Raw genomic sequence first — 20591 nt, forward strand, 5'->3', positions numbered from 1 at the left:
TACAAATCTTAACTTCTTATTTTTCTGCTGTTGAATCTATCGGTTTTGCACACATATACAAATTCACATGGGGGGCGAACGGCAACGTCTTTCATTCCATATGGTGTCACGCTTCCATAAAATGTCTGGGACAGCAAACACAGGATTAAAGAGGTAACACGCTTTAACCACCAAATTCTGCAGAAGGACATGTGGTTTACCTGGCCCCCACTTTCAGTACAACTACTAGACCACTATCAGTACAAGTATACAGAGACAGAGAGAGATGCCCCAATACAAAACAACAAAGCATGTGAGCTACTATACTGAGGACATCCTCAAGCAAACTAGATGAGATGCAGAATAACTAGTACTGTACAAGCAGCAAAGCAGGGATATTTAAGTATTGAAAGCTCTTCACATTTGGGTGCAGTGAACAATTTACTGTCTTCAAGGTACAGAATAAAATCTGGTGGTGGGGCGTGGCCAAATGTACAGTAGCAGACAGACATTTTTGAGGCCCTCTAAAGCTAATTTCCTGCATTTTTCATCTTTCCATGGGGCGGAGAGAAAATTTGCAGTTTTAAAGCTAATTTCCCGCAATTCGAAAATGTTGCATGGCTTATGCTGTCTGAGTGACTCAAACACAACAAAATCAATGGGGGCCCTATGCCATGACAAAAATACTCCTGAATGGATCATTTTGGGAATTTTAGATTCTCTGACTGTCTAGCTTTTATTTTGGTGATTGTTAGTTCTCAAAGATGAACTTATTTTAAAATATAGCTCCATTATCTTTTCTACATACTTTGTATCTAGTTTTAGTCGTTTATGTTCACACAGAAAAAAACATGTCCATTCCGAAAAGTATCAAACATTTTTTTACTGTTTGGACATAGGCAGGCCGAAAAAAAACACTTAGGCTGCCCACCCAAGACTTTTCTATGCAGAAGATATTCTGAAATCTATAGTATGTCATGAAGTCATAATTGGAGAACATATCAAGAAATCATTGTCTAATCACTGTAGAACTGATGACTCTTTAATATAACATGTGAAACTAAGACAGGTGACATCTTGGGGCTTGTAGCATTTTCCTTGGATCAGTAAGGCTTCACAAAATACATCATTATTCAAGCTAAAGCTTAGACATGACAAGTCATCCATGTAAAACTTTGTCTCAGACTGATCGGCATTGTGAGGAATCGAATGACACCATCTGCCATAAACTCCTCCATGAGTAACACCAGCTGGCTTTCTGATCAACTGAATTATATGACCCTCTGTGAGCTTGATATTCAAGAGTAACCAATGAGACAGCCACTCAAAAAGCTGTTAGAATCTGAAAACGTATGATTATTATTTTCATCTTTCACAAAATGTGGAGAACTACTGTGTTTCTGCTTCCCCTTCAACCAAGCTACATTTCCTCCTATGTACATCAATGACTTTATTATTGAAGCATATTTACACAAGTGCATTAAATAACGTGGGATTCTACAGAGTTTAATGATTGTGTCCAGAGACAACTAAGTAAATGGTGTGGGTCAAAAGTCAAAACAATCATTATGTTCAGCATATCTGTATGGTGTGATGATCATCTTCTTGCATGGAAAGCTAATTTGCTCCAGAAATCAAAGAGATTTTGCAGAAGGCACTTAAAACTCTGCAGAGCCCTCTTAGGATTGAGCTCAGACTACAGCATTCCATACAGTCTTACTTTCCATTTGTCAGGTAAACTGTAAGCCACTTCATAAAATACATCATTAAATATGTCCATTGACCAGCAAATCAATTAACGTACATTATATCTATCACAGTGTGTCAGGATATAAAGGCATTCACACATGCGACGTATTTTGGCAAAAACGTTAATTACAATCAAACAATATTACATTGACACCAAATGGGGACATTGAACTGGAGTAGATCCTGAATGAAGGAGACTGGATTCCACCACCTAGATAGAGTCAAGCTGATATGATGCCAGTGGGCTGGGAGGTAATGAGACTCCCTGAACCCAGTTTGTAGCGTTAAAACCAAAGGATGGACACAAACACGTAGAACTTCTCCAAGGAAAACAAGTATGATGAGTAGGGACTCTCCGCTGTCCTTCATCACAGTATTGTGACAACTGAAAGACTAAGCAGTGGTTGGTGTTGTACTGAAGACTACACATCTGGAAACGGTGCAGAATGTAGTGGTGGGTTGAGAGTAGACAGGGCGGTCGAGAACCACTTCACAGAGGCAGCAAGGAGGACTCACAGAAGCAGCGAAGGCTGGGGCAGGACCTACATTCTCAGCTCCTTCAGGACTTGGAATGCTGGATTAACCACTGCAGAGTGATATCTGAAGATGGAATAAAACTTCATCACATTATTGCGGAGATATTTAAAATCCCCAAACTATTGCGAAACAGAAGATACTATATATTACAAAGAGGGGACCATTTTTTAAAAAGAACAAGCATAAGCACAGCACTCCCTCTTAATTGAATTAGAAATGCTGAAACTGATAATTGGTAGGGGCTGTGTGCATTGCCTGCCTCACTACTACTCACCTATGTTGTCCTTCTCTTTGCAGGAAACAGAGTAACAACAGATTTCTCGGTCCTGGATGGCTGACAAATTCCTGCAGAGAGTTAAATCAGTCAGTGCTTTGGTTTCTTTTACTTTTGTATACAGGATAAAAGTGTCTTCTAGGTGAAATAAATATACAGTAAATGTCCTTTTATCACCTTTCAAATGGTCCTAATGTAGAGTATGTAAGTAATAGTCCTTCTAAACAATGCCAAGATAAAAAGGTATTTAAGGACCTGGCAGAGCATTTCTCTCTTCAACCCCGCATCAACCAGCAATCCGTAAAATAAACTCAAGATAAATGGTTAGCAAGTAATGGGCTACAAAAGTTCAATGTGGCATTCCTATTGGGAGTCATGGCCATTTCAATACCCTTGGGAAGATTTTAATTACACTGTCAAGATCACATACACATGAAGGATATATAGGTTAACATGTCTGTCCTTGTCATTTTGACCCATATGACAAATTGATCATTCAGGGAACAGAGAGAAACGGAGCATCTTACAACTTTTCGATGAGTTGCTTCTCGTCAAGCGCACTGGGAAGATCTCTCTTGTTTCCAAGCACTAGAACCTGAGGAGAGAAGAGCAAGACGGGTCAGTGGGTGTATGCAGACTGAGAGCAGGCTTTATGACCGTCTCTCTCGGAGACTCAGACTTCTCAGCAGAGCCAATCCCACTGGGCTGCCCTTCCCTGTTACTGCAGATACATCACACCTTCTGGACAGATAATCTATAAGCTTTGTATTACCTCTTTGCTATTACAGAACCTTCTCTGTTGGTGGAAAAAGACAACCTCTATTTGGCATTTTATCAGAGAAGCTGGAAGGCTAACGGAGTCAGCATGTCAAACATTGTCCTGTCAGTTGGCAAGCTGCTGGGCTGGAAACTGAAATCTAATAAAAAATCTTGGATGGGGTACAAAATTGAGCACTTCCAATGCCACTTAGCCCGAGTCACTTAAACCATTAGAGGTTGTGATTGCCAATTAGGAGTGATGATCAAATGTATTTGATTGGAGTCATTGGACCCTCCTGGGGATGTATGGCATGGGGTCAAGGTCAACCAAGATGGGCTGAACATTGGGTCTGAAGAACTCAAGGAAGATGATAAATGTGTCACTGACTGGCCACTCATTGGGATTGATATAGCATTAGAATTGACTTACAGGGATGCCTTGTAGCTGAGGCTTGTCTAACAGGTTGTGGAGCTCATTCCTGGAGGCCTCTACCTTCTCACGGTCTGCTGCATCTACCATGTAACTGGAGGAAAAAAGACAATGCTCAGACGCCGGTTTTTCATAACATTCAATTTAGTAGATCCATATGCAACTGGGTACAAAACATATACATAACTGTAACTCATCAAAGACCAAAGGCATTCAGTAGCATTTGATTTTCTCACTAATCACCATCGTCATTGGGAATGCATCCAGACTTCCAGCGAAAAATAGGCTGTGTAGCTCCAACTAGCACTATACTGAAGAAAAATATATTCGCAACATGCAACAATTTCACTGAGTTACAGTTCATATAAGGAAAGCAGTCAATTGAAATAAATTCATTAGGCCCTAATCTATGAATTTCACATGACTGGGCAGGGGCGCAGCCATTGGTGGGTCTGGGAGGGCATAGGCCCACCCACCAGGCCCAGACAATCAGAATTAGTTTTTCCCCACAAAACGGCTTTATTACAGACAGAAATACTCCTCAGTTTCATCAGCGGTCTGGGTGACTGGTCTCAGACGATCCCGCAGGTGAAGAAGCTAGATGTGGAGGTCCTGGGCTTGCATGGTTACATGTGGTCTGCAGTTTTGAGGCCGATTGGACATACTGCCAAATTCTCTAAAATGACGTTGGAGTAGGCTTATTGTAAAGAAATGAACAATTCTGCCAACAGCTCTGATGCACATTCCTGCAGTCAGCATGTCAATTGCATGCTTCCTCAAAACTTGAGACATCTGTGGCATTGTGTTGTGTGACAAAACTGCACATTTTAGAGTGGCCTTTTATTGTCCCCAGCACAAGGTGCACCTGTGTAATGACCATGCTGTTTAATCAGCTTCTTGATATGCTACACCTGTCAGGCGGATGGATTATCTTGGCAAAGAATAAATGCTAACTAACAGGGATGTAAACAAATATGTACACAACATTTGAGCAAAATAAGCTTTTTGTGCATATGGGAAATTTCTGGGATCTTTTATTTCAGCTCATGAAACATGGGACCAACACTTTACATGCTGCATTTATATATTTTTGTTAAGTATAATTATCCAATGTCTTTTTGCATATCTTGTTGAAAACTACTTAGATTAGATTGACGACTTAGAAAAGCACAAAAAGACAGTTGACGAAAAACATGATTGCTGCAGCTGCTAGAAAAGAACATAGCGGAGAAGAACAGTCAGACGGCCGAGTTCTAAACTAAATGCATCCTAAAAAGTTAACAATATTATCTCCTGAACCCAGCGTGATTGCTAAAGTAGATCAGAGCTTCAAATTAGGACAGGAACCACAGAGTTTTAAAAGGGTAGAAGGAGCCTGCGTTTCAGAGCCAAGGGCATATAATGAGAGACGAGGTAGAGAAATTGGTGAGAGGAAACAGTCCTGGCATTGACATACACACAGACCACAGCAAACACACAGATGCCACAGCAAACGTTAATACAGAGTAGCATGTTATGGTTAGAGAGGGGAGCAGCAAGGTGCTTTACGCTGGTCCAGATACTTACACAATGGCATTGACTCCTCGACAGTACCTCTCCCACATGCTTCTGAAGCGAGGCTGTCCACCTATGTCCCAGATCTGCACAGTAGACAATACAGACAGACAGTAGGTCAAAGTGGAGATGCACAGCACAGAGAGCAATTAGAGCAGGGTTGAATGGCGAACCTTTACCTTTATCGTCACATTGCCTTTGGTAACCTTCCGCATGTTGAAGCCGACTGTGGGAATCATGTCTTCACTGAACTGACCAGACTGTGAGAAACAAAAGCAAGGAAAAGCGAACTTAGGACATGAGGAAAGCTTTGTCGGTGATGTGGACATTAAGCACATAAAGCTAGACAAAAACATTTGGCTACACATTGAGCAGCAATTTGAAAAATACTAAATGTATTGTAGCAGATTTGGGGATAGTTGGTGGCCAGGCTTGAGCCTGGAACATCTGAAGGCCGTTTTCCAACTGAATTCACTACTGATGATTGTATCAAAGACTCCATAAAATGTAGGTATGGTCAGTTAAGGTCACAGCGATGTAAATGGGTGTGATTGTATCTACAATATTGTCTCTACATTTTGAGGCTACTATAGGTCAAGAGAGATTAAATAAATTAGAACTATATATATATATATATATGAAAATATGTAACATTTTAGATCACACAAAAATACACATAGAATTGAATTAAGAATATATTCTGGCACATAAGCTTATCAAAACAGCTGAAGGGTTTGGACATACAGATGTGAGAACTAACAGAGGTTAAAATTGGCAAAGAACACACATTTCTTTCCACAGGGCCGTGGGGTGAGACAGGGATGCAGTTTGAGCCCCACCCTCTTTAACATATATATCAACGAATTGGCGAGGGCACTAGAACAGTCTGCAGCACCCGGCCTCACCCTACTAGAATCTGAAGTCAAATGTCTACCGTTTGCTGATGATCTGGTGCTTCTGTCACCAACCAAGGAGGGCCTACAACAGCACCTATATCTTCTGCACAGATTATGTCAGACCTGGGCCCTGACAGTAAATCTCAGTAAGACAAAAATAATTTTGTTCCAAAAAAGCCCAGTTGTCAGGACCAAAAATACAAATTCCATCTAGACACCGTTGCCCTAGAGCACACAAAAAAACGATACATACCTCGGCCTAAACATCAGCGCCAAAGGTAACTTCCACAAAGCTGTGAACGATCTGAGAGACAAGGCAAGAAGGGCCTTCTATGCCATCAAAAGGAACATAACATTTGACATACCAATTAGGATCTGGCTAACAATACTTGAATCAGTTATAGAACCCATTGCCCTTTATGGTTGTGAGGTCTGGGGTCCGCTCACCAACCAAGAATTCACAAAATGGGACAAACACCAAATTGAGACTCTGCATGCAGAATTCTGCAAAATATCCTCTGTGTACAACGAAAAACACCAAATAATGCACGCAGAGCAGAATTAGGCCAATACCCGCTAATTATCAAAATCCAGAAAAGAGCTGTTAAATTCTATAACCACTTAAAAACAAGCGATTCCCAAACCTTCCATAACAAAGCCATCACCTACAGAGAGATGAACTTGGAGAAGAGTCCCCTAAGTAAGCTAGTCCTGGGGCTCTGTTCACAAACACAAACAGACCCCACAGAGTCCCAGGACAACGACAACAACAACACAATTAGACCCAACCAAATCATGAGAAAACAAAAAGAGAATTACTTGACACATTGGAAAGAACAAACAAAAAAACAGCGCAAACTAGAATGCTATTTGGCCCTAAACAGAGAGTACACAGTGGCAGAATACCTGACCACTGTGACTGACCCAAACTTAAGGAAAGCTTTGACTATGTACAAACTCAGTGAGCATAGCCTTGTTATTGAGAAAGGCCGCCGTAGGCAGACCTGGCTCTCCAGAGAAGACGGGCTATGTGCACACTGCCCACAAAATGAGGTGGAAACTGAGCTGCACTTCCTAACCTCCTGCCAAATGTATGACAATATTAGATACACATATTTCCCTCAGATTATAGCGATCCACAAAGAATTCGAAAACAAACCCAATTTTGATAAACTCCCTTATCTACTGGGTGAAAAACCACAGTGTGCCATCACAGCTGCAAGATTTGTGACCTGTTGCCACAAGAAAAGGGCAACCAGTGAAGAACAAAAACCATTGTAAATACAACCCATATTTATGTTTATTTATTTTCCCATTTGTACTTTAACTATTTGCACATCGTTACAACACTGTATATATACATAATATGACATTTGAAATGTCTTTATTCTTTTGGAACTTCTTAGTGTAATGTTTACTGTTAATATTTGTTTATTTCACTTTTGTTTACTATCTACTTCACTTGCTTTGGCAACGTTAACATACGTTTCCCATGCCAATAAAAGCCCTTAAATTGAATTGAAACTGTGACACTGTTGAGGTCAACCAAGTGCCCCCCAAAATTAGGCCTATAACATCTGGTTGTATTAGTGCCTTCCTGGCCACCTGGTCAAATGACACACATTCACTTCACAGTTCCCTTTTAGTGCAGGAGGGAGTTTGCAAGCACCATCTTGCAAAAATGTAACACCAACAGATTGAGAGGGGTATCTCATGTCTGCTCCAATGGGGACTGTAGGAATGAGCTCTAGAAGAACAAAAGTCCAATGACAGCCACCATTTCCATCAGTTTAGTTTTATACAAACAATTGAGTAGCAAGGCAGTCATTAGGGGGATTTCAAGAATGATCCCCCCCCAAAAAAACAGCATTTGAGTTGTGTGGCTGGTGTCGTACTGCTGGCTATGGAGTGGGTGAGAGTGCAGCTTTGTCCAGCTTAGACCACATGTCCAGGTCACCTGACCACAACTAAGTGAAAAAGTGCTGCATTCTTGTGATGAATTCAAGCATGGGGAAACTGTATTCCAATCTGCTATTGCAAAGCCTCTTTGGTAATGATCCTCTTCTACTCAGACTAGAGTACCCAGCCATTACTGTAAAGGACATTCTTAGGTCAAGCCAATACATATGCCTTGGTTTTAAATGGTTTTGGGGTCATGAATTAAGCAGGTTTTGTTGGTCCAGTGGGTTTGTCACAGGATAATGGACACCAGTGGAGGCTGCTGAGGGGAGGACGGCTCATAATAATAGCTGGAACGGAGCAAATGGAATGGCATCCAACCATGTGTTTGATATATTTGATACCATTCCACTCTTTCCGCTCCAGTCATTACCACGAGCCCGTCCTCCCCAACTAAGGTGCCACCAACCTCCTGTGATGGACACACACACACACTCCATTATCAAAGTTGTGGACACCTGCTCATCGAACATCTCATTCCAAAATCTTGGGCATTAATATGGAGTTGGTCCCCCCTTTGCTGCTATAACAGCCTCCACTCTTCTGGGAAGGCTTTCCACAAGATGTTGGAACATTGCTGTGGGGACTTGCTTCCATTCAGCCACAAGAGCATTAATGAGGTCAGGCACTGATGTTGGGAGATTAGGCCTGGCTCGCAGTCGGCGTTCCAATTCATCCCAAAGGTGTTCGATGAGGTTGAGGTCAGGGCTCTGTTGAGGTCAGGCCAGTCAAGTTCTTCCACACCGATCTCGACAAACCATTTCTGTATGGACCTCACTTTGCGCACAGGGGCACGGTCATGCTGAAACATGAAAGGGCCTTCCCCAAACTGTTGCCACAAAGTTGGAAGCACAGAATCATTTAGAATGTAATTGTATGCTGTAGCGTTAAGATTTCCCTTCACTGGAACTAAGGGGCCAGACTATTATTCCTCCTCCACCAAACTTTATAGTTGGCACTATGCATTCGGGTAGCGTTCTCCTGGAATACGCCAAACCCAGATTCATCTGTCGGACTTCCAGATGGCAAAGTGTGATTCATCACTCTAGAGAACGCATTTCCACTGCTCCAGAGTCCAATGTCGGCAAGCTTTACACCACTCGAGCTGATATTGCGCATGGTGATCTTAGGCTTGTGTGCGGATGCTCGGCCATGGAAACCCATTTCATGAAGCTCCCGACGAACAGTTCTTGTGCTGACGTTGCTTCCAGAGGCAGTTTGGAACTCTGTTGTGAGTGTTGCAACCTAGGTCAGCTGATTTTTACGCGCTTCAGCACTCGGCGGTCCAGTTCTGTGAGCTTATGTGGCCTACCACTTCGCGGCTGAGCCATGTTGCTCCTAGACGTTTCCACTTCACAATAACAACACTTACAGTTGAACGGGGCAGCTCTAGCAGGGCAGAAATTTGACAAACTATTTGTTGGAAAGATGGCATCCTATGACGGTGCCCCGTTGAAAGTCACTGAGCTCTTCAGTAAGCCTATTCTACTGCCAATGTTTGTCTATGGAGATTGCATGGCTATGCGCTTGATTTTATACACCCGTCAGCAATGGGCGTGGCCGAAATAGCCGAATCCACTAATTTGAAGGTGTGTCCACATACTTTTGCATATATAGTGTATGAATAGGCCAAGTTTATTTTTGGGGGAAAGTAACTGTACCAAGTGTCCTTCTGCATGGAGTCAAAATCCAACATTGTGGAACACAACTAGGGAAAACAAAGGGCCTGCATTCCTTGTGCAACACTATTAGTCCTTCCAAGTGACTTAGCAGAAAACAGTCAAATCAGGCCCAACTTTCCACATACCTGCCTGTCTACAAATATATTGCCAAAGAGCTAATATGGACATTGGGACACATTTGATAAGGCTAGGCTTGTGGAGAGGGAAATGTAGCCTAATCAGCATTAGGTCAGCTGAACTGAGCCAAGGTCAGAGAAAGTGAAAAAACTCAAAGTTATTAAATACCCTTAAGTACTATGTAGTGTGCACTTTTAAACAGTGATTTACTCAATACAATAGCGACATTTTACAGGTAGCCTAGATAGAATGTTAATCCGGTCTCAGTTCTTGTTGTAAGCAGTGCAATTCTTATAGGCCTAACTGTTGATGTTATGTTTCGATGTGACTTGTATCAGTGCATGGGAGGCATTACATCATCCAAGTGAGATGAAAACAGACTCAGGTTTCATTCATATCAAGTGGAGTGACTAACAACAGCAGAAGGCTGCCAGAAAAAAACCTCAAATTGGATTGTACAGTTTGGAGTAAGAAGTTAGGTAGTTAGTCTCATGATTCAGCTCTCAGAAGTAGGGCCTAGCCTATAGCTAGCTAGCTTTAGGCCAAAGCAAAGGGCTGTGGGTTTAATCATTTCAAACGGTCACTCTTCCTTACAACTTTGAGTGATGTTGATTGTCCATTTAATTTGATGACAAAAACAGTTGAACACAGTTTGTTATGCGTTAGCCATGCTAGCTAGCTACCTAGCTAGACAACGTTAGCTGACTGCAGAAACACAAAAAGGTGATGCCCCTCAGCTAGCTACATATTTTAGCTCCAGCGTTGCCATGTGGATAAATTAAATGGATTTGACATTAGAATCTATGTGACATAGCTAACGTTAGTTATAAGATACAATAGTCTTATTTATGGCTAAAGTTAACCAGTCATGTTGCTTACTAAATAGCCGATTAAACTTAACTCCAATGTCACATCAAAAACGACTGATTTCAGCACAAAAAGAATAGCCCGCAATTACGCGCGACAATTGCGGACTATTCTTTGGGTGCTGAAATCTGTACTTAAAAAATAATAATAACGTGGTTTTATTTGACGTCGGAGCGACAGTCCGCCCACACTAGTCGCCACTCAACTCCATCATAAATCGTTGAGTTTAGCCGGCTACTTACTACTAACTAGCTAGCTGTTGACACTGCAGAGCACCTGAAATTACTGCTATGCTAGCATAGCATTCATGTTAGCAAACAGTGAATCAGCTCATATGGTAGCTAAGCACACAGGTTCCTTAAATACTAGCTAGCTGGGCTAGACAGTCCAGCGGCTCGTGGTCTCTTCCTATCCAACAATGTTAACACTAGCATGTTTTATTGATGTGGTGTGGTAATTAAATCCTTATACTTACTGATATCACATTGACAAACGTGGTTTTCCCGGAGTACTGAAGTCCAACTAATGTGAGCTCCATCTCTTCTTTCCAGAAGAGAGACCTAAACCAGTCCAAAAGTCTGTTAATTAGCGCCAGCATCTTGATGAGTGACACCGAACACAAAAGTAGTACAGCAAGACCAGTAACTTCTATGCATAGAGATCCTATTAATTCCTAATGATATGGTTCTATCCGCCTCCAGACAGCTGTTCGGTTCGGACAAACAAAAGTACGTCTTCAGGAAGTAGCATACGCGCTGTCATATGACCATGACGGCTGCGTCTCGAGACTCAATCAACATTACGTGTAGGTCTTATTTTTCACCACAAGATGGCGAGTTAATACTGTATTTAGAAAAACATTTTACTGACTTCAAGGGTCTCGTTTCATTTCTCATTCTCAGGGGATAGACTACTGTCTTCTGTCTGTAGAACAGCCAGGGCAGGGTAGTGTAGGATGATTGTTTTCATTTTGTCCAATTATTATAAGAGGAAAGTGTTTGTTTTAGTTTACTTTATTTTGTGTATTTTGTGTATATTTATGTTTGTCTGTGCAATATGTGTGGTGCTGTATTTTATTAGTTTTATATTGTATTAGATTTCTTTATGTGTTTTATTAAGTTGTGTTCACAGGACTCCCTTATAAAAAAAAAAAAAAAAAGAGACTGGTCTCAATGGTGACTCCCTGATTAAATAAAGGTAAATAAGTCCTGACATTTCCGTATTTCAATTATTATAGATTGTTATGTCAGTTTTTGGTTCTTTTATTTGGTCCTATACAGGTGTAGGATCTTAATTTGATCACCATGTTGCAGGAGAACTTGTAGTGTATTTGAGATCGAAAAAGGCTTCTACATTTTGCAATTTCCACTTTGAAATTCCAGACTTGATTTTCCCTTACGAAATATGTATCAACTGCTACAAAAATGTCCATTAACTATAATCCACATAATAATTCACATTTCCTGTTGCGGCAAGATTATTTTCCTGCTGTAGGAGACTGGCTCAAATTAAGATCCTACATCTGTACCTATTAGGCAATATGCACGGAGGCCTATACTGGTTTAATATAGCCACTTGTGAACCTTTATTGTTGCTGTTTGTACTATTTGGTTGTTTGTATTTATTGTATTTTCTTTTTCACAATTATTATTATTTTTCATTTTTGTAACTTACTTCTATTATTTTAAAGCCCATATAGGGACTGGATATTTTTTTAAATGTGAAATGTTTGATGCTAAATGTTTTTTATAAATCTGCCCAGGGACTACAAAATACAGATTAAAACTAGCCAGCTGGCTAAATCTGGCATATACGCACATTTACAGAAATGTTAATTGATGTGCACTGTCCCTGTCAAATAAATAGATAAATGCAGGCTATGTTGAATAATATTATGATGATAAATGTTGAATTTAATGTTTCAGGTAGGCTAATAGGCCATGGCATGTGCATTTTTCTTGCTGCCACACCCACGTACAGTTTGTGGCACACGGTTGACCGCCAGTTTGCATGCTTTGACACACCGGGCCAGTTTGCATTCTTTGACACATCAGCTGAGGCTGGAGAGAAACAGTGTGGCCAAACCCAATGATTGCTGATGCTATGTAATGGCCAATGAGAGGCTTTGAAGCTACCGGTCAGCCATATTGGTACTCCCCTGAAGAAGCAGTCCTCCATAAGAATGAATGTAATTCTACAGTATTTCAATTAAATGTTTCAAGGAGAAAATGACATGTATTTAATTATTTTATGTTGTTGTAGTGGGGACAGTAACATTAGAACTTTTAAAATATTATACTTTAAGGATTTTTTTTTTTTTATTATTTAAAAAATTATGTTTAGCTCACATTATATAATATAAAAGTATGCATTAAATGTGGCAAAAACAAATGTAGACATTAATAAATGCATTTCTTTAGCTTCCAAATATGGTTTAAAACAGCGCCTCTGTCAGTCATCTAGTGTATATATAAATCATTGGGCCAAACGTGCCTCATGTTCACAGAACAGCGGCGCTTGCAATAACCTACAGTCCTTTTATGTCGGGACAGCCATTAATGGTGGGACAGGTAAACAGATATGCTAAACAGATAGCCTATTACACTATTCAGATTGACCAGCATTATACAATGAGTGAACTATGTGCGCTGTAAGGTCCTGCTGCCTATGCAACTACAAGTAGGCTATAGGCCTAAAATAGGAAGGCCTATATTGGTTCTGTTGGTTAGTTCTTATTTTCTGATGAAAAGGCATATGCCTATATAAAACGTAATCACAGAACTTTTCCTGTAACTGATAAAACGTACAATCACTCAAAATATTATTGAATATTAGCCTACAGATGCTTGACTAGGCTATCCTTAATATGATGAAGACCAATCCACAATTGTTTCTATCAATCAATACACTATTTGGTCTATCAATCCACTAGTTCCAAAAATGTCAGGTGGTCATACTATAATATCCTATCAGTCTGTTATAGAATCTCTATAAAGTCATTTGAGTTGTGGGGAACATGTACAGTGGGGAAAAAAAGTATTTAGTCAGCCACCAATTGTGCAAGTTCTCCCACTTAAAAAGATGAGAGAGGCCTGTAATTTTCATCATAGGTACACGTCAACTATGACAGACAAATGGAGGAAAAAAAATCCAGAAAATCACATTGTAGGATTTTTAATGAATTTATTTGCAAATTATGGTGGAAAATAAGTATTTGGTCACCTACAAACAAGCAAGATTTCTGGCTCTCACAGACCTGTAACTTCTTCTTTAAGAGGCTCCTCTGTCCTCCACTTGTTACCTGTATTAATGGCACCTGTTTGAACTTGTTATCAGTATAAAAGACACCTGTTCACAACCTCAAACAGTCACACTCCAAACTCCACTATGGCGAAGACCAAAGAGCTGTCAAAGGACACCAGAAACAAAATTGTAGACCTGCACCAGGCTGGGAAGACTGAATCTGCAATAGGTAAGCAGCTTGGTTTGAAGAAATCAACTGTGGGAGCAATTATTAGGAAATGGAAGACATACAAGACCACTGATAATCTCCCTCGATCTGGGGCTCCACGCAAGATCTCACCCCGTGGGGTCAAAATGATCACAAGAACGGTGAGCAAAAATCCCAGAACCACACGGGGGGACCTAGTGAATGACCTGCAGAGAGCTGGGACCAAAGTAACAAAGCCTACCATCAGTAACACACTACGCCGCCAGGGACTCAAATCTGCAGTGAAAGACGTGTCCCCCTGCTTAAGACAGTACATGTCCAGGCCTGTCTGAAGTTTGCTAGAGTGCATTTGGATGATCCAGAAGAGGATTGGGAGAATGTCATATGAAACCAAAATAGAACTTTTTGGTAAAAACTCAACTCGTCGTGTTTGGAGGACAAAGAATGCTGAGTTGCATCCAAAGAACACCATACCTACTGTGAATCATGGGGGTGGAAACATCATGCTTTGGGGCTGTTTTTCTGCAAAGGGACCAGGACGACTGATCCGTGTAAAGGAAAGAATGAATGGGGCCATGTATCGTGAGATTTTGAGTGAAAACCTCCTTCCGTCAGCAAGGGCATTGAAGATGAAACGTGGCTGGGTCTTTCAGCATGACAATGATCCCAAACACACCGCCCGGGCAACGAAGGAGTGGCTTCGTATGAAGCATTTCAAGGTCCTGGAGTGGCCTAGCCAGTCTCCAGATCTCAACCCCATAGAAAATCTTTGGAGTTGAAAGTCTGTGTTGCCCAGCGACAGCCCCAAAACATCACTGCTCTAGAGGAGATCTGCATGGAGGAATGGGCCAAAATACCAGCAACAGTGTGTGACAACCTTGTGAAGACTTACAGAAAACGTTTGACCTGTGTCATTGCCAACAAAGGGTATATAACAAAGTATTGAGAAACTTTTGTTATTGACCAAATACTTATTTTCCACCATAATTTGCAAATAAATTCATAAAAAATCCTACAATGTGATTTTCTGGATTTTTTTTCCTCATTTTGTCTGTCCTAGTTGACTTGTACCTATGATGAAAATTACAGGCCTCTCTCATCTTTTTAAGTGGGAGAACTTGCACAATTGGTGGCTGACTAAATACTTTTTTTCCCCACTGTAAATGTATAGTTATTTACAGCAACCTGCTTAATATTTTTTTTTTCATTTTCATGTCTTGTTGATTTAGGTCTACAATGGCAAATGCCAGATGGGCTGGTCCATTTTTATCCCAGTGGGCCTGTTTAAGTTTTTTTTTTTTGGTGCAAAATTATAATTATCTGTCTAATAATGGGGGCCTTGAGGAAAAGAATAGGCTGTTGCGGGGGCCTCTAGGAAAAAAAGGACCAGTGTATTAGAAATGCCAGAGCCGATTTCTTGCTCCAGTCTGCCTCTGACTGCTGCCTTATGGGTTAGGTGAGTGTTCATGTTATGTAAGCATGTATTGTTATTATGAGAAGCCAGGTAGGGTTGCGTTGCTGTGCAACATGCTAAAGTGTTCTACCAAGATTCAGACCCAAACACTTATTTCCACAGAAAAAAACTTTATGTCAACAATACTTTATAGACAAAATATGTACAACAAGCAACCTTCTGTTAGGTCGCAAAATAGAAATCCCAAGTACCTCGTCCGATATAAAACTAACATTTTGCTGTAGCATTACATTCACTCTCCTCTCTTTGCCACAGACTCAGGAATTGATACAAATACATTTAGACATCTGCCATAATTTGTGTCTGCTTTAAGCGAAAGCAAGCATGAACTAAGATCAGGCCAGAAATTGACCAGACCAGAAATGAATAATGAGCATGATGCAAATCAGGTCTAGTGCAATGCTATGTACACGTTCTCTTGGCATACAGCAAAATGGCCATCTAAAATTCCCTCCCTCTAGTTACAATGCAAATACACTCTGTAGATCATGTATCAAAAATAGAGATGTACAAGTAGTATAAACAAAATAATTACAAGACATTACCTCACAAGAACTACTTGCACGAATGGTAGTGACTTACAAACTCAAAACTAAAATGCATAACTGACTGCATCACTCCTCTATTTACATGAGTGACACATATCAGGTCCGGTGACACCATCCTAACTTTTTTTAAATAATAAAATCCAGTGGAGTCCATTTAGCTGCAAGGTAGGGTACACTTGGTGGGTGAAGAGGGAGCAATGGATTTTGTGAGAGCCCTGGTCAACATAAACCAGAGACGTATTTGGTAGCGTTCTAGTCTAAAGGAGGGTCTGTTGCAGTTTCAGCAGCTACAGATGCAGAAAATGTGGATCCTCCGGTCGCACTTCTACAACACATAGAAACTCAAGCAGCATCTACAGGGGTTTCGTTAAATTCTTACATTCATTACAGACCGGTGTGTGTGCAAAGGGCAGGTCTGAATGGCTGGGGGCTGTGCTGTCTGCTCATCACATTCAGGGTTTAACTCTGACATTCAACACAAGTGCAGGGAAGCTATCTCAACAGTATGTCCCTCTCTTTTGTGATGTCCTTGTGTTGACCAGCTCTTCAGGGCTTTGCAACAGGTAATCTGTGAGCCTCCATAGGGTCTGAGCTTCAGTGCTGACTGGCTCCAAGGTCCCTCTGTGCTGGCTTGGAGGGCGGTGGCCACTGGGTTTGTGTGTGACAGTTGTTGTTTGCTCTCAGAGGGAGAGTGCGGGCTAATGGGAGAAACAGTTGCTTGCTGCTGTTGCTGAGGGAGACAAACTGGTGCTCTCGTGTTTGTCTTTGCTAACCTGGACGCCTTCCAGCAGGCGATCCGTTCAACCCCAAACATTAATTGAGCTGGGTGCAAACACAAAAGTGTATCAGTCTTTGGATTCCAAGTTCATGGGGGGGCTTGCTTTAAAGCTTGGAGGAGGGCTGGTGAGTCCTTGGGTGTCTGGTAGAGTGCCGGGGAACCTGCCCTGAAAGACATTACTAGGTTTTGGGGTATTTTATCTGGAGACAAGCTGGCTGCTGAGCCACTCATGCCTGGGTACAAAAAGGGCATGCCCCCTGGGAACCAGCACTTCTCCATCATGGGCCATGATGCAGCCTCTTGGGGGATGAGGTAGAAGGGCACGCAGAGTGGGGTCTGGTATTGGGAGAAGCTCATGTAACTGTGATGGCTGCTAACCACCTGCCCAGAGGAAGACTCATCCTCTGAGTAGTTGGCTTTTAACCTCTTGGCCTGGGGCTCATCACCCTCCTGCTTGATGCCACCTCCTGCCATCCTCTCAGCCAGAGCGTACTTGAGCTCCCCCTCCTTGCCGTAGTAGCTTGAGCATTTGGCTTTGAGGTCCCGTTTCTCGTGTTCCCCTCCATAGCCGCTGTCTGTGTCTGTGTCACTGCCACTCTGCTCTCCATGTCCGTGGGGGTATGTCCTTTGAATGACAGACACAAAGTTCTTGGGGTGACCCTCATTGCCCTTAGGCAGCTGACCAGCAGGCTTCTCCATGCTATCGATGGGTTTGTGGGTGGGCTCTTCGGGCCGGGGGCTGAATGGACCCTGGAGCACCTCTGATGCTACTTTGTGGAGGTGGCTGATCATTTGGGAGGGGGTCAGGTGGTCTCTGCTGCTCCCCTGGTTAGCCAGGTACAGGAGGACCTCCTTAGCACAGACGTGGAAGCCAGAGCGGAACATCTCCTCACTGTTCTCTGAGCTAACACTGCTCTGATCACCTTCAACAAACAAAGTCATATCAGACATTCAGTTAATATTTAATAATACTACAGTTTTGGAAATGAAACAGGTTTCTTTTTTTATTAATTTTTTTAATGGGAAAGATACAATTTTAGCTTTGATTGAGCAGAAACATCTCAATGGTATGGTCTGTCAATAATAAGTAATACTATTGATCGGTGGAAATAGGGTGTAGTCATAATAAACTGAAACAGTGTATCTCAAAGTATCACACTTACTGATTTGCATGCCATTCTGCAGTGCAATGATTTTCTGCTGCTGCTGTTCCAGGAGAGTGCTCAGGGCTTTCACATGCTTCAGGGTGAGTTCCAACACCACAGCTTTCTCCAAATGGCCCAGAGTCTAAAACAGGAAGACCTTGATAAGCATGTTGATCTTTCTTACATAACACTTTTAGCAGCTGAACAGAGGACAAACTGCCACAGGGCGGGAAGGCAGGCAATCTGCACACACCAACACAATGCAGTAAATTTAAAGACATCATTTATCTACATATTGTTTATGTATATTGTTATGAAAGGGTTTGGGGCAATATGCATTGAATTCAATTATTGTAATTAACCAAACTTTTCAATCTGATAATTTTAAATAGTGTTGATGTAATAATAATAATAATAATAATAATAATAATAATAATAAACAACTAATTTACATTATGAAAAAAAAATCGAATAAGAAGTTTCCTTTGTCATAACAGGCTAAATGTTTGGATTAAATCAGACTAATCAAGGCATTGATTTGGCCAAACAAATGAATCATGAACAACCAGGTGGCGCATTTGCATTCCTATTCCACAGTCAGTAGTAGTAGGCTACACATGAAATTCGTACTCACTGTGAGTTTGAGATGTTCTGGCAATAAATCCTTCAGTTGGGCAATGCATTCATTGATTCTGTCACGTCTTTTCTTCTCAATCAATCGGTGGGGTAACTTGTTCGTCTCCTGTGGGAGAAATAAACGTACATTTGTTAGTCAATGTGTAAAATGTCTTAAATAGGGTATAAGAAATAAGAAATTGCGGACAAAAGTAAACCAAAGATGTACAAAATGTTTAAAGTAAAGAACAGCAGCATACCTTACTGTCTTCCCCGCGCTTCATTCCCCTTCGGTGTTTGTTCATGTACTTTGGGATATCCATTCTATAGGGCAAAGAGAATAGACAATATTGATAAGAAGTCATGCTTATAGTGTTTTTATTATTATTATTATTTACATAAGAATACTATGTTGTTTTGCAGTGTTATAATGCATACATTACAAGCTGTTTCTGTGGGCTTACCTTTGAATGTCTGCCATCTCCAGCGACTGGTGTTTTGCCATACAAGGAGGAGGTTGCGCATTTGTAATCCTCTCCATTTTGCGTCTTTATGAAATCCAAATATTGGTCTCCAAACAATTCAACCTTAAAAATAGGCTTCACTTGTCTTTCAATATTTGGCTAATATTGTCATCTGAGGAAAAAAAAGTGTATTCTTCTTGCTAATAGTATTGTTATATTCTTCTATTCAATAGTGAACACTTTTTCTATAAAGAATATTCTTTCATCAGGCTATTGCTTTGCAGAGACTGTCAATGTGATGTTGTCACTCTGAGATCCAAGCACAGCAATAGTTCAGATGCTCTACTCCCGGGTAAATGTGTGGTACAGGGGTGGTTTGGTCTACGTGTTAAATAAACCCTGTGACTAGACACGTCTCTCCGTTGGAGAGCTGATCTACCTCCGTCACATGAGACTCACGTGTTGGACGGTGCTATCTACCCATCTGGAGTACAACCCATTTCTGTAGTTAAGGAGGATCTGCACGAGAATTGCCCTCCCTCTTATTCTAGCGTGCTGTGTCCCGTGTTCACCATGCTACAGCTATGCTACGAGAACATACAACAACTCTGGGCGGTATGTGCTAGTATATGTTTACTATATAGAAAGTAGGGCAGAATTCCTTACACACTTAGCCTTATCGCCTACTGTTTGTTATTACTGTATGTTCTACATTCCGGCTTCTGTTTCATTTACAACTTTCATATGCATAATAATGACATGGCATATATACGGTTATTATAGGAAAGTGTCAGAATTAAGATAAAATAGATGCATTATCACATTCCTGTTTTTCTACAATCATATGCAGAATAGTGGTTTATAGGGGGGAGAAGGTAAGCTAGCCCTTATATGGCTTAATTTGATTGAAATTGAGAAAATATCCACAGACAATGTGCAGGGAAGAACATATAACTTTTCATTCGTGTGTAGCCTCACATATTCAACTTGTCTCAGTGTGTTGGTTAAAGCCGCAATCAGCTGTAGAAACAATAACAAAGCGTGTACTCGCTCCTGTTTCGGTAAAAAGCCTAGGAAGGGGGCTGAAGAAATGTAACCAATCTCAAATTCATAGACAGAGCTATTGATGCAAGGACTGGCCAACCATTATAAAAGTATAGTTTTAACCATGTTTTGGGGCTATATAGTGTTTGTTTACATTTATATTGTTTACAAACATTGGAGTAAAACAAGCTTATATTTTGGTTTTGATGGGGTATTCCAACAGTTGAACTAAGCTCATGAGGTATTTATAAGTTATATTCTTCAAAAAT

General features: G+C 41.1%; 2 protein-coding genes across 2 annotated transcripts; both read right to left on the reverse strand.

Annotated features, from left to right (window-relative positions):
• Window positions 1-999: 999 nt before the first annotated feature.
• Window positions 1000-11551, reverse strand: LOC121575030 (ADP-ribosylation factor-like protein 8B-A). Its single transcript, XM_041887800.2, has 7 exons — window positions 11279-11551; window positions 5462-5542; window positions 5295-5368; window positions 3729-3822; window positions 3067-3134; window positions 2540-2610; window positions 1000-2328 (listed from the first exon to the last, which is right to left on the reverse strand). Exons 1-7 carry the CDS (start codon window positions 11399-11401, stop codon window positions 2288-2290), a joined length of 552 nt encoding a protein of 183 aa, XP_041743734.1. The 5' UTR covers window positions 11402-11551; the 3' UTR covers window positions 1000-2287.
• Window positions 11552-15806: 4255 nt separating this feature from the next.
• On the reverse strand, window positions 15807-19674 carry LOC121575031 (class E basic helix-loop-helix protein 40). Its single transcript, XM_041887801.2, has 5 exons — window positions 19279-19674; window positions 19075-19138; window positions 18834-18941; window positions 18218-18341; window positions 15807-17977 (listed from the first exon to the last, which is right to left on the reverse strand). The coding sequence occupies exons 1-5, from the start codon at window positions 19353-19355 to the stop codon at window positions 17142-17144; spliced, it is 1209 nt and encodes a 402-aa protein (XP_041743735.1). The 5' UTR covers window positions 19356-19674; the 3' UTR covers window positions 15807-17141.
• Between the last annotated feature and the right edge of the window lie 917 nt (window positions 19675-20591).

Source organism: Coregonus clupeaformis, chromosome 10 (assembly GCF_020615455.1).
Source record: "Coregonus clupeaformis isolate EN_2021a chromosome 10, ASM2061545v1, whole genome shotgun sequence".
In the NCBI taxonomy this organism is placed as follows: Eukaryota; Metazoa; Chordata; class Actinopteri; order Salmoniformes; family Salmonidae; genus Coregonus; species Coregonus clupeaformis.